This window comes from Spinacia oleracea, chromosome 2 (genome assembly GCF_020520425.1).
Source record: "Spinacia oleracea cultivar Varoflay chromosome 2, BTI_SOV_V1, whole genome shotgun sequence".
Lineage (NCBI taxonomy): Eukaryota > Viridiplantae > Streptophyta > Magnoliopsida > Caryophyllales > Amaranthaceae > Spinacia > Spinacia oleracea.
In genome coordinates this window covers 102920311-102933638 of record NC_079488.1, presented here as the reverse complement: position 1 = coordinate 102933638, position 13328 = coordinate 102920311, and the positions used below count along the sequence as shown (strand labels likewise).

Sequence of the window (13328 nt, the reverse complement as noted above, 5' to 3'; positions counted from 1 at the left end):
AAACAAATGAAAACTAATTTGGAATTGTGTTTTCCCTTGAAAAATGTTTTCCATGAAAAATCATTTTACAATGAGTCAAGTGCCTTGAAAATGGTTCACAGGTCACAAGCTCTACTAGGAAGGCACAAACGCTGGATAAATATTTGGTAATTGTCAGAAAAGCTCCTTTTGGTGCTCCTCCTACGTTACAACTTACAACTTATACACACAACGTCTGCGTCTGCGTCTGCGTCTGGTTCTGTGTCTGTGTTGTGTTCGCTGCGCTGGTCATCCCGCTCAGAAGGCGCGCTGCACACCAGTCATTCATAATGGGCGCCCAAACATCAGAGAGCATAAACTGACACACTTTTTTGTCCGTATAATTCAAGGGGCCATTTCATTTAATGCACTCCTAACTCTTTCTTCTACCAATTCCCTTGCTTTTTTTTTTTTTGTTTTTTTTACTTTTTATCTCTCGATCATCATTATCTTCAAATTTCAACCTTGTGGAGTATGAACTCAACCAATAATCTTATTTCCCTAAATTGCCAAATTTGAGTACTACCCTTCTTTTCTCCAAACACCACCTAATAATTAATATGCTTTCTTATTATCTTTTGGCTACTTGCTACGGAGAAAAGAGGCGAAATTTGCTACTTGTGCCCATTCATCATTTATGGAGGGAATGTAGGAAAGAATATCATTATAACACTATGACTTCTATTCGGACTATGGGATTCATTATATTGATCTATATATGTACTTGCTACTGCAAATTCTATTGCTATTCATCTACTTCCTCAACTACATTCTATACCTAAATCAATTAAAGCAATGCAACCGCCTAACTCGTGAATCGTGCCATGGTGTGAAGGTTTTTATATCATCGATCTACTAGTATTTTTTCTCTATTCCGAATACTTGCAACAGTTTGACTGATACATTTGTCAAGACATTAGTTTGACAGACTACTATATGTCGATCCGTGGACCGTGGTGCACATAGAGCATGATGCACCAAAAGAACATATATGCATAAGCAAAAGAACATGACACCAACGGTAAAAGAACATGCGATATAATATTTCACTTTTTTGTTATAAAAATAATATATTATTTTATATTTATTAAAAACCTAAATAAAAAAAACACTCATGTTCTTTTCTCGTAACCAGGTGTTCTTTCAATTATATACTAGTGTTCTTAAGGTGCACCATGCTCTATGTGCACTATGGTCCACCTTCTAAATTGCGACAATTACAGAATACATATTAGTAAAAACTTTAAAAATAGATATTTGAAAGGTATAATTAACACTAATTCAACAATATATTAGCAAAAATCCAACTGGTAAGTATTCAGGAATGGAAGGAGTATTAAATTTGTTGTTAAATTGATCGTGTTGCACCATGCAAATTTCGGTTGTAAACGAAGGAAGGTGATTATATTTTTAACTTTAATTATCATTTGTACGAAGTACTTCGTATATATAATTGGAGATTCCCTACAAACTACGGAGTATCAAAGAACTATAACATAATAAACCCTACTCTCTCCGTCTTAAATATTAGTCATGTTTTGACTTTTCAACTCGTTTCAATTCAATATTCTAATGTAAATATCTCCAAATACATATGTTAAAAAAATATAAAATTTGATATCGTTAAACTACACATTAAGACGAACAAAATAAAATCTCACATGAATGTATTTTGAAATACGTATTGGAAAGAAATTAGAAGATTATCTTCAATTGCGAATAGTGTCAAGATTCCAAAAAGGACTAATATTCGAGAACAAATGGAGTATTTGTTTTCAATTACTAATACCTTGGGTATTACGGTCTACGTTTTATTTAGGAAATTTTGTGAAACATTGCCTCTAAGTTTGGTGGTTTTGTGAATTGCTACCTTTTAAAAACATTTTTTTAATTTTACTACCTTATAAGTTTGGTTTGTTTGACTAACACTACCATTTGACGTTTTTCCTTAATGTTTTCCGTCGTGTATTTCTTCTATTATTTTAAATAGCTGCTTTCCTTCGTCGTTTTGTTCATTTTCCATATTAAATAATCGTTGTGGTGGGGTTCAAAGACGGAAAAATAGAAGACTAATGCAAGGAACTAAATATTTCACACACACTATTGAAAATATCTATGAGATGCAAATAAGATTTTCGTTGGAAATCAACTTTTTTTTCCATTCTTTTTGGGAAAGTAAGTGCATGTTAATGTTTTTATCAAAATTAAATACACCCGAGTACCGGTAAAAAATACATCTATTTAGTCCTTGCACTTGCATATTTGTAAATGAAAATTTACGAACAACTATCTTTACTTTATTCAATTTTACGAACAACTACCTTATAATTTAATTTTGTTTACAACTACACGGATTAACCGCTACATTGCACGGGCTTAAATCTAGTTAGTTATAAAAAAAAACTGAAGTATCATTTTATTTAAAAGTAAAGAATCTTCCTATGATTTTATCAATTAAGATTTGAAGTTGATCATAACTAAAATCTTAATTTCAACAACCTTGCGCACATCTTATTAATTGCATTTGAATCTACATAAGTATTAATCTTATGTGAGCAAAAAAAATAATTAAAAAATTAAGATTACGTGAATACAAGATTTTACATTGCATTTTAACTATATACGTAGTAAATATTATTTTTACTAGCTAAAGATTCTACCGCTCTTCACCGATTCAATGTAGCATTCCGATCCTGACAACCTTGATTAACTTTACCTCTTGTCAAATAATTTTGTCGAAATTGGTGGTAAATATAGAGTGATAAGAATATCAAAATAACAAATATCATTTCCTTTTTACTATACCCTAAAATACAAGCTAGCTAGGGGGGAACAACAACCACTCTAAACACTCCTTACTTCCTTAGTTAGATACACAATGCTACTAGTAAGTAGGGAATTTACTATTTAGACCCTAAACTATTTTAAACTCTAGACCCACTTATAAAGTAACAATTAACATTTTTGATCATTGACAAATAGAAAATTACATTGATTACATTTGAGCTAAACAAAAGTTCAAAAACTCATTAATTATGGGTAAAAACCTTGAGTCAATACCCGAACCACCATCCTTGCTTCAAGCCGGTTCATCTAAACCACCTTCTAGCAAGGATTTTGCACAACCCACGCGCGGTTCGTTCTTGACTCACACCCCACTTCTTTGAGTTTCCTCCATTTTTTACCCCCCATATTTTCACCGCCCCTTACAAAAGCGTAATTTCCAGGAAAAAAAAAAAACCAAAAATTTATTTGTACAGCAACTCAATAACCACTGCCATGATCGATTGATGATCGATTCACCACCGTTGGATCAACTAACTTTCACAGTTAAGAGCGGCCTTGATCTTCTGAACAGTACACGAGATGAGATTGTTTACCGTCTCCACTGATTCTACCGTGAGCTTGGCCGTAGGGAGGCTATTCACAAGTATCTGAAAGGCAACCGTAAGGAGGGACCCACCACCCCTCTGTGGGCTTCCATTGTTAGTCCCACGGGATCCCGGTCCGTCTGGGACGATAGCGAACCCCGACGGCAAAAGCGCCACGTAAGCAGAGTCCCCTCCATTCATCACCACATGCATTGCCGGGATATCAACTGGAGCGTACACAACAAGCGACCCTGACGAATCTGTGCATGTCTCTTGCAAGATCAACATACTACTCTGATTCGGATTCATTGCCTGTACCCAAAGAAATTGACAAAATTATCCTCTATCAATTTATCATCGTCTATAGGGATACACCTAGTTGTCATATTTAGGTACATGACATTGTCACTCTATGCTAAAGTTACTCTACTCTGAAGTCTGAACCATACTCGGTAGTAAGATAAGACTTTCGTCTCGAGGGGTACACCGTACACCTAATCTATGAAATTGGGAAGAAAAAAGAGTCAAAATTGAATGGCCAATAGCGGTACTAGTAAAACTGAAGAGTGGTCCAAAAGCTCCCAAAAAATAAAACAAACAAGAAAAGAAAGTCCAAAGATTTTGACTTTTTTCACATAAATTGTGACTATAGATTAAAAAAAAGCTGGTCCCTATATGCTAAATCTGCCTCAAAGTAACATGTCAAATAACATAAGCTTCCAATTTTATGATACGAAATACGCAAAAAAAAACAAAACAACTTTATTGACCTTTCACTCCAAGACACAGTCAGTCAGGCACAATTTCAGATCTCAACGTACCATGCAAAGTTTAGCAGCAAATAAAAAAGAGGAGAGAGAAAGGGGCCATACACCAGCGCGGAGGAGAGAGACGCAGTTGCCTTGATCTTGGCCTTTGGCAATGTGGGCCATTTCTTGCATGGGTCCACCGTTGGACAATATGTCCCACTCGCTCCTCAACCGTTCATCACGCAGGAAATCGAACAGTCTCTGTTGGGAAACAGGCAACCATACTGAAGTGGCAGCACTCAGTACTATCCCCGATGGCTCGCCGGGGTCGTCGATGCTCTTTCGAGTCATCACCCGTACGTCCTCGTCTACGTTGCCTATGTTCAGCTTGTTCCACTTGTGCACCGATGATGCGCACACCCCGGCACAGAAGTTGTTGGTCATTCTTTGAGCTAACTTTAACATGCTCCTACGCCCACTCGCCGTTATTGCTGTCATTTCATACATAAGTAGTACGCATTAGACTTTGTAAAATAATGGTAATATCAGTAAGTAGAGAACTAATTAATGACTGTTGTAGTGTTGTACCAGTGTGGTCTCCTGAGGGTATGTTAGAGGACATGAGTATAGCGAGGCACTCGCATTGTCGTTGAAGGGTCGTGATCCATCTCTGGGCGCCGAAGCCCATGCCTGTGCTTACTAGCGACCGGAAGAGCTGGTGAACACTACTTTCATCGTATTCTGCATGCTCTACCCATGTAACCTGCAATATGAATCATCTGTTAACGACAGTCCATGAAGATAATGATCTTAATTAATCATACCTTGCTTATCAAGCTAACACTGTTTAATAGAAAATAACAAGTTAAACAATTAATTAAGTCATTAGAATCTAGCTATAAGCGCAAACTTAGTCAAATTTGACAAAATACGGTTCAATGCAATGAAGTCAGACTACTGACAGAAGAGACACCAGAGACGGCGCAAGTGAGGGGAGCCAGTGGAATAGAAGAATTTGATAATTCATACTTACCAAACACTAAAAAATAATATCAATTCAAAGTACATTATTCAAAACACAAAATAATGGCAATAGGGTATATTAAAATAAACTTATGATAAGACAATATATTATGCTGAAATCTTGGATATAGTATGTAGCTTAAGATTGGTGTCTATATAATAATATAGAAATTCGAGGTGATTCGAGCTGAATATCGAACAGGTTGTCATTGAGATTTGGAGTAAGGCATCAAGCAGATAATTGTATAGGGATGAGATGAGAACAAAGTAGACAGTCTTTGGGTTTTGACTACAAAGTCTTCACTCTTCAGTGAGCAGCTAAAACCAACACATAAACTAGATTAAAAAATAATAATCCAAGGGAGGGAGCATCAGGAATCGGAATAGAAACATCAAATGTATTGTTTAATCACCCTATGTTTGTGGATTACAAGGCATTAATTTGAAATATGCAGGATATATAGATATAAATGTGTTCAAGGGTTCAGAAAATACGGATAAATAGAGGCTTCTATTCATTAAACAATTGTCTGTATCCTCGATCCGCTGACGTACGAACAGTCTATAATAATCATGTTTAGCATTAAACAAGGCATTGTCGAAACTTGATGATAGCAATATATGTGGCACAAAAGAAGCATCTAACTCTATTTAAATATATAAAATCTAGAATTAATTAATTGCTCGGATTCACAACCATGATGAAGAAACTGGTGATTAAGCGATTAAGCACCCGACAAACAAGACTCATAGATGCATGAGCTCGAAATGAAGCTTGGGGAAATACAAAATGAAACAACAACAACAACAACATGATATAGACTATACTCCCTACATGTTGCTTTCATCAATTAATGGATGCTAGAAATCCGAAATTGCAGTTGCAACTAAAATCATTAAAGGCTAAAGTAGAAAGGACACCCAACTTGGGATCAACTCAATGAATATTTCGAAATTAACATCCCCTTGCATCATCAGAGACAATTAGATGGTGTGTAATGTGATTAAGGCATAATATATGAAGTGTTATTATTAATTAATACGAAGTACTAATTATGTAATACTATTAGTACCTTAGAATAGCCGTTTGGCATATCTTGTACAACACACCCTGAGGGAAGCCTCCTGCAGTTCACGTATGTCGGTGAACCGGAGCTTTCTCTGATGCAGTCAATCGACACATCCACAACAGCCCACACACCCTCTGCGTGCTGCTTGCAGAACCGTAGGAAGTTCACCACTCGAACCGGCACCAATGGCGATAGAACTTGAAGCTCAGCATGCATCTTACCAAAACAAAAACGGAGATAATTAAAATACATTTTAGCATCCCACAGTAACTATCATGATCAAAATGGACTAATATAAATACTAAGATGATTACCAGCTGAAGTGCACCATTTCTAGTTCCTCCCATTCCACTGGATATCACATCGGTTGTTGTCGCCCTAGCAATCATGCCGGGGAACATCTCCGCCCACCGATTCTATCAACAAACTCGAGATTATTAGTACTATTTGATTATCATTATCTCATATGATATGATCAATTTAAGGGGTGGGAATTGAAGTAACTTTAATAAAGGGCTCACCGCGTCTGTTAAGGTTTCAACAAGGGCTAAACTGTTGATGATCACCATGCCGGAATCCCTGGTAGCTTCAGGGACAAACCCATTAGGTTTCATACCAATACAAGGATTGAAAGATCTCATATACTCTTCATGATTCAAGATTTCCCGACCACCGGCGGCATCCATACTCCTCAACCAAAGAGGTTCATCACTCTGAGCTAACTTAACCAACTCATCCATAGCAGCCAAAGCCAGCTCCAAATACATCGATCTCTCGAACGATCTCTCCATTCCCGTCACATTAGCAGTCGACTTTGTAGGAGAAACACCAGGCATAGCGTTAGAAATCCCACTTCCGTAATCACCTAAGGGCATTGAGGAGGTGGTCACAGTAGTCAATGGACCGAAACCATTAGTCCCAACTGCGAGCTCTAAAGACGAGTTAGGCATAGGTGGGGCGGAAATGGCACCGGATAATGTCGACAACGACGACACAGGCCGGCCTAGGAATTTGCTTGCTAATGAACAAACTCGGTCTAACTCGTCCTTTAGACGAGCATTTTCAATCCTAAGGTGTTGTTCCTCCATTGAGATGTCACCAATCATTGCCTGGCCACCACAATTTGTACAAATTGGGTTCCTCATCGCTTCTCTAATGGACATGTTTTCTGCTCGGAGTTTGTCATTCTCTTGCCTTAATATTGAATTCTCATGCCTCTCCAATTGAGTCTACAAATACATAAGAAAACAATGGTTAAGTAGACCCGAGGTTGTACGGAAATGGAGACGGAGAAGACGGGAAATTAATTACCTTCATCTGAGTACGGCGATTTTGAAACCAAAACTTGACTTGTCTGGTCTCAAGGCACAACTTTTTGCTAAGCTCCAATCGTTGCTTCTCATCAGGGTGAGGACACTCTTTGAACACACTGTTGGTATTATCCACAACAAAAACAAACCGATTTTAACAGAAAATTCGAAACCAGAAATGGAGAGAAAAAAAAGAGAGAGAAAGAGTAAAGCATACGCTTCGAGTTCTTGGATTTGCTGAGGGGTGTGTCGGTGGTAACGCTTCTTCCTTGGAGGAAGGTCAGCAATATCTTGTTCATCACCAGATGCACCATCCAAATTATCACTACCAGATCTACTCTCATGTTCATCCTCTCGGCTTCGTCTTACTCCAACACTTACTCCGCCACCACCGCCATTACTGTTTCCGTCGTAATTCTGTTCTGTGACTCTTGTGACCTCACCGTGCCCCTCCATCCCGGTTTGCTACAACAAATAACCGAAAAACTGTAAGAAAACTATTTCAATATAAAATAAAAAGAGGGAAAAAAAAAGGAGAGGAGAGAGAAAGTACAAGAGCTAGGGAGAGGCCGGGGGTGTTGAAGAATGACTTGTTGTTAATGGAGGTGGGACCCACTAGACGCTGCTGTTGTTGTTGTTGTAGCTGCTGTTGTTGATGATGAGTAATGGCACCCGGAGGCATGTTGTTGTTGTATGAAATATCCGTCACTAGCTTTGCACCTCCGCCACCGCCGCCACCACCTTCAGCTCCTGCACCACTACTATCAAGGAATCCTCCAAAATTCATCAAAAAATCTCCCGCTCACTCTTGTTTGTAAGAAGAGAGTGTATGAATTAGACTATTAGAGAGAGGATAGAGAAGACAAAAGGGTGTGAAATACCCAGATTGTCTACAATTCCTCTCAAAAATGGCGGGGTTTAAGAGGAGAGAGAAAGAAGGAGAAAGAAGGGCAGTGTGTTGAATTGTTGTTGTTGAGTTTGAAGCTTATACTACTGTACTAGCCTATCCTTTCTCAAACCCTCTCTCTATTATTTATTCAAAAAATATAAATTAAATTAAAATTGAATAAAAAAAAAACTAGAACCCTAAAAGTGAGATTAAAAAAGGGGAAAGAGTGTCGTTTTTAAGGATGGGTTTCTGCATGGTTTGACAATCTAAAGATGGTGCTCCCATTTCAGATGAGAAGATGACCTACAATATAATTGTAAAGTAGGGAAAAACAAAAAGATAAAATCAGAAAGAAATGCAAAAAGGCCCTTTTTTAAGAGAGAGAAAATAAAAATAGGAGAGAGAAATGGGAAAAATGGGAGGAGAAAGAAGGAGAAGAAAGAAGAGGAAGAAGATAAAAGGACAATATGTGGAGTCTTCGAAGCCTTACAAATAGTTGCCTCCAAAAAAATGAGATTAAAATAAAAAAAACGTCGGTTGACTATTTTTCCATCTTTCTCAGTTCACTCTATTTTCTCTCTCCTCTATTATGCGTTGGTAAAGGGAAAAAGGGAAAAATCATTACTAAAGTTAAGTACGTACAATGTGTATAAAAAGCTACTCCATCCAATCACCCAATCTCACTCGGATCATTTAAGTTTTTATTGAAATTTCTTGCTATCACACCTAAAATTAAGACACTAAGAACATCAATTGTAGATTTGTAGGTATTTTTTAACCCACTCTTAAAGAGAGAGAAAATCTAAGAATTATCTCTTAACAAATAAGAGCTAACTCTTAACTATCTACTCCCTCCGAACCTAAATGTTATTCCCGTTTGTAATTTTACGCGGTTATTAAGGAAAAATAAACATTATAAAATTAACTATTATTAATGTAGTTTTATGGGGAATTGTTGCTTTTTTATTCCATTTTCACAAGAAAACAAAATAATTGAACCAATAGAATTTAAGGAATAAAAATGCCAATTCATATCCAAACTTAAACCAACCAATGAGACTACAAGGTTTTTTTATTGATAAACCAATAGAATTACAAATTTAAAATTACAAGGAAGAGATTAAAAAGGAAATAAAAGAAATGGGAAGATTATTTTGGGACACTAAAAAAGGAAACGGGAATAACATTTAGATTCGGATGGAGTATTATTTAGAGGTTGATTGGGACTTAGAGCATCAATTATAGGCTCACTCTTAATTTGCCCCATCTTAATCTCTCTCCTTGTACACCTCATCACCATCTCTTACCAAAAGTTAGCTATCAAAAACATCAAGAAATAGACTACGGAGTATCTCTTAAACACTACCTCTTATATAGTTTTTTAATATTTTTAATTTTATTTTTAATACAAAAAGCAACCAAAATACACCTCAACCCCACTCTTATTTTTAAGAGCTACTCCCTCCGCCCCTTAATACTCGCACCGATTTGACCGGTGCGGAGTTTAAGACACTTGAATTGACTTATTAATTTAATGGGTGTTACTCCCTTCGTCCCTTAATACTCGACCTGTTTTGACCGGACACACTTGCCAATGCACAACTTTGACCACCAATTTCTTTAACTACATATTATAAAAACTTATGAAAATATTAATATTTTGAAAATGTATATTAAGATGAAGCCAACGATATATTATATACTAACATTTTTTTTCATATACTATAAATAAAATAGGGTCAAAGTGAATTATGTGAATAGTGTAAAAAGTCAAAATAGGTCGAGTATTAAGGGACGGAGGGAGTAGTTGATAGTGGAGTATTTTTTTAATATAGTTAGTGGGAAATGTGTAAGGGAGGGAGTGATGAGTGGGGTATGTAAGTCTTTAAATGATTTTTTTGTAGGGAGTAGTGGTGTAGGTGGGTTAGTAGGTAAGTGTGAGAAATAATATAATATTGATAAAATTTCCATTCATAGAAGCGGTGCAAATATTAAGGGACGACCCGAAAAGGAAAGCGGTGCAAGTATTAAGGGCAGAGGGAGTACCTCTTATTTAGAGGAAGTTTAAATCAACCTCTAAATAAGAGGTAGTTAAGAGTTAACTCTTATTTTTTAAGAGGTAACTAGTAAATTTTCTCTCTCTTTAAGACTGGGCTAAGAGATACCTACAATTGATGCTCTTACTCTAAATAAGAGGTAACTCTTAAAAATAAGAGTGGGGGTGAGGTGGAAGAATGTGGTGTATTTTGGTTGTTTTTTCTATTAATAATAAAATTAAAAATATTAAAAAACTATATAAGAGGTAGTGTTTAAGAGATAGTCTATTTCTTGGTGTTTTTGGTAGTTAACTCTTGTTAAGAGATGATGATGAGGTGTACGAGGAGAGAGATTAAGAGGGGGCAAATTATGAGTGAGTCTACAATGGATGCTCTAACTACCCTTAGGCTTTGTTATTTTTACCATCATTGTTTATTAGATCAGATCCGATCATAAAAAATAAAAATAACACTCAAAGAAAACATTTAGATCAGACCAAGTTAGATTAAACTAAGCTAGAAACTAGAAATATCAGATCAGGTCAGCCGATCAGGTGAAGAGAACAACGCTTAGTATGTATACGACGGATCACAGACTCACATATTCGGGCCCTCTCCCTCCTATTACTTATAATTTGTCTTGTTTTGTGGCTCATTCTATCAAAAACCCCTGAATTTGATTATTTTTTTTACAGGATTGTTTATTCGTTTAATAAAACGAATATTTGATTCTAAAAATACAACTTTTAAGCAATATGCTTAAAAAGGACGGCTGAAATTTTATATTTTTAGAATCAATATTTCACTAATAAAATTTTCTTTAAATGTTTGTTGCTAATAATACCTTTAGAAAATTGACATCAGTTGGAAGTATGTGTTTATGAAATATTCCCCGACTATAAGATCGAATTAGTCTTTAACCTTTTGAAAAACGAAAACTTTCCACTTCCCCCCTATTTGGCTATTTGTAATTTGTAATTTGCACTGCTTTATGACTAACTCCATCCAAACACCTAAAATTAAGATTTTTTTTATTGAGGATTGTCTATTCGTTTAGAAAAAGAAAAAAAAATTGCTTTAAAACTTGTTGCTAATAATACCTTGACAAAATTGGCATTGATTGGACATATGTGATGCTAAAATATTCTCCCAACGGTGAGATCGAAATAATCTTAACCCTTTGGAAAAAGAAACTTTCAATTTCTACCCAAAGCTTAAACTTGGATTTATAAAAAGAAACTCTCAATTTCTACCCAAAGCCTGAAGTACATGTTAATTGAATGGTTTTATTTTGGAAAATTTGTAATTATTAATCCAACCTTTGCCCGGTTTTTTTTAATTAAGCCTACCTATGCGATATTTCTAAATAATCCAACCTTTATGACCTAACTACTATTATTAAGCCTGGATGACCGGTTACCTGCTACAAAGTCAAGGAAAATTTGTAATTATTAATCCAATCTTTGCACGATTTTCTTTAATTAAGCATACCTATGCGATATTTCTAAATAATCCAACCTTTATGACCCAACTACTATTATTAAGCCTAGATGACTGGTTACCTGCTACAAAGTCAACGTTAAAAACGTGGACAACCTAAAGTTGGTTTCCCTCCTAAAATATTGGACACGTCATCATCACTTGCCACCTAAACAAGGATTTCATTTTTTTCAAAAAACCCTTAACCCTTCTCCTCTCTGTATCGTGTTTCAATTCCTCTCTCCTCCATTACTGCTGCTTCAACCACAATTGTACTGGTTCATGACATCATCAACGATTTTCTTGTGGAAATAGGTGACTTCATCCACGCGCATTCAATTTCGTCTCCAAAATCGTACAATTGAAGGTGAACTTACGAACCTTAGCGTTTTTGTTCTTTTTTGGTAAATTTTGAATTTTGGGCTTCCTTGATGGTCAGTTCGTAAAAACCCGAGCTGTTGCAATAATATAGTTTTTTTTATGTTGTGGGATGTTGGTTATTGTGGTCTTGTTGAAAATTTAGAAAGAAAAAAAAACCTTGAATTTGAAGAAGATCCAGATCCAACAGGCAATTGCTTTACTCCAGCCATAGCAATTGCTAATTATTTTTTATGAACTTCGAATGGAGAGGTATGACTGTATGAGGGATCGACAATGGTGGAGAAGAGGTAGAAGAGAAATAATGGAGAGGAGTGCAGAGATGAAGCAGAAAATCGCAGAGGAGAGAGGAACGAAAATTAAAATAGCAATTAAAGAAAATAAGGGGAAAAAAAATAATTATAATTGTTATATGCCACGTAAGGGTGAATACCGCCTATAGCAGGTTAGTAACTTGTTAGGCTTAATAATAGTAGTTGAGTCATAAAGGTTGGATTATTTAGAAATATCGCATAGGTAAGCTTAATTAAAGAAAATCGGGCAAAAGTTGGATTAATAATTACAAATTTTCCTTATATTTTTTATTTTTTTGTAACTAAGGTGTCCAATGCCGATATTAGTGACTAACCCTCTCGCACACTTTCAGGCTAAGAAACAAAGTGAGCAACCATTATATCAAGATCAACTTGATTAACTAAGAATATTTTTTTTGACGGAAACTAAGAAATGTTTTAATAACGTTAATATCTTGGTTTTTTTGTAACTAGAAGTACATGGTATATCTAATTTATTTTGACCTCTAATACTTCCATCTTAATCTTAATTTGATAAAAGGACAACCTAACCATTGCTTGATCTAGACTTTGTGAAGGCCAAACTAGAAAAACAAAGGCCCAACCAGCTCAAAAATTGATCCAATAATTACCATTTTTTTCTCTCATTTTTTTCGTTTTTTAAGTCGATCTAAAGCTATTTCTTTTTCACCTGGACCAAATTAAATTAAAA

General features: G+C 35.8%; 1 protein-coding gene across 1 annotated transcript; it reads right to left on the bottom strand.

Moving 5' to 3' along the window:
• Window positions 1–2786: 2786 nt before the first annotated feature.
• On the bottom strand, window positions 2787–8942 carry LOC110789028 (homeobox-leucine zipper protein ANTHOCYANINLESS 2). Its single transcript, XM_021993678.2, has 9 exons — window positions 8095–8942; window positions 7759–8006; window positions 7543–7660; window positions 6753–7460; window positions 6546–6647; window positions 6235–6447; window positions 4727–4901; window positions 4262–4629; window positions 2787–3701 (listed from the first exon to the last, which is right to left on the bottom strand). The coding sequence occupies exons 1-9, from the start codon at window positions 8326–8328 to the stop codon at window positions 3336–3338; spliced, it is 2532 nt and encodes an 843-aa protein (XP_021849370.2). The 5' UTR covers window positions 8329–8942; the 3' UTR covers window positions 2787–3335.
• Window positions 8943–13328: the final 4386 nt, after the last annotated feature.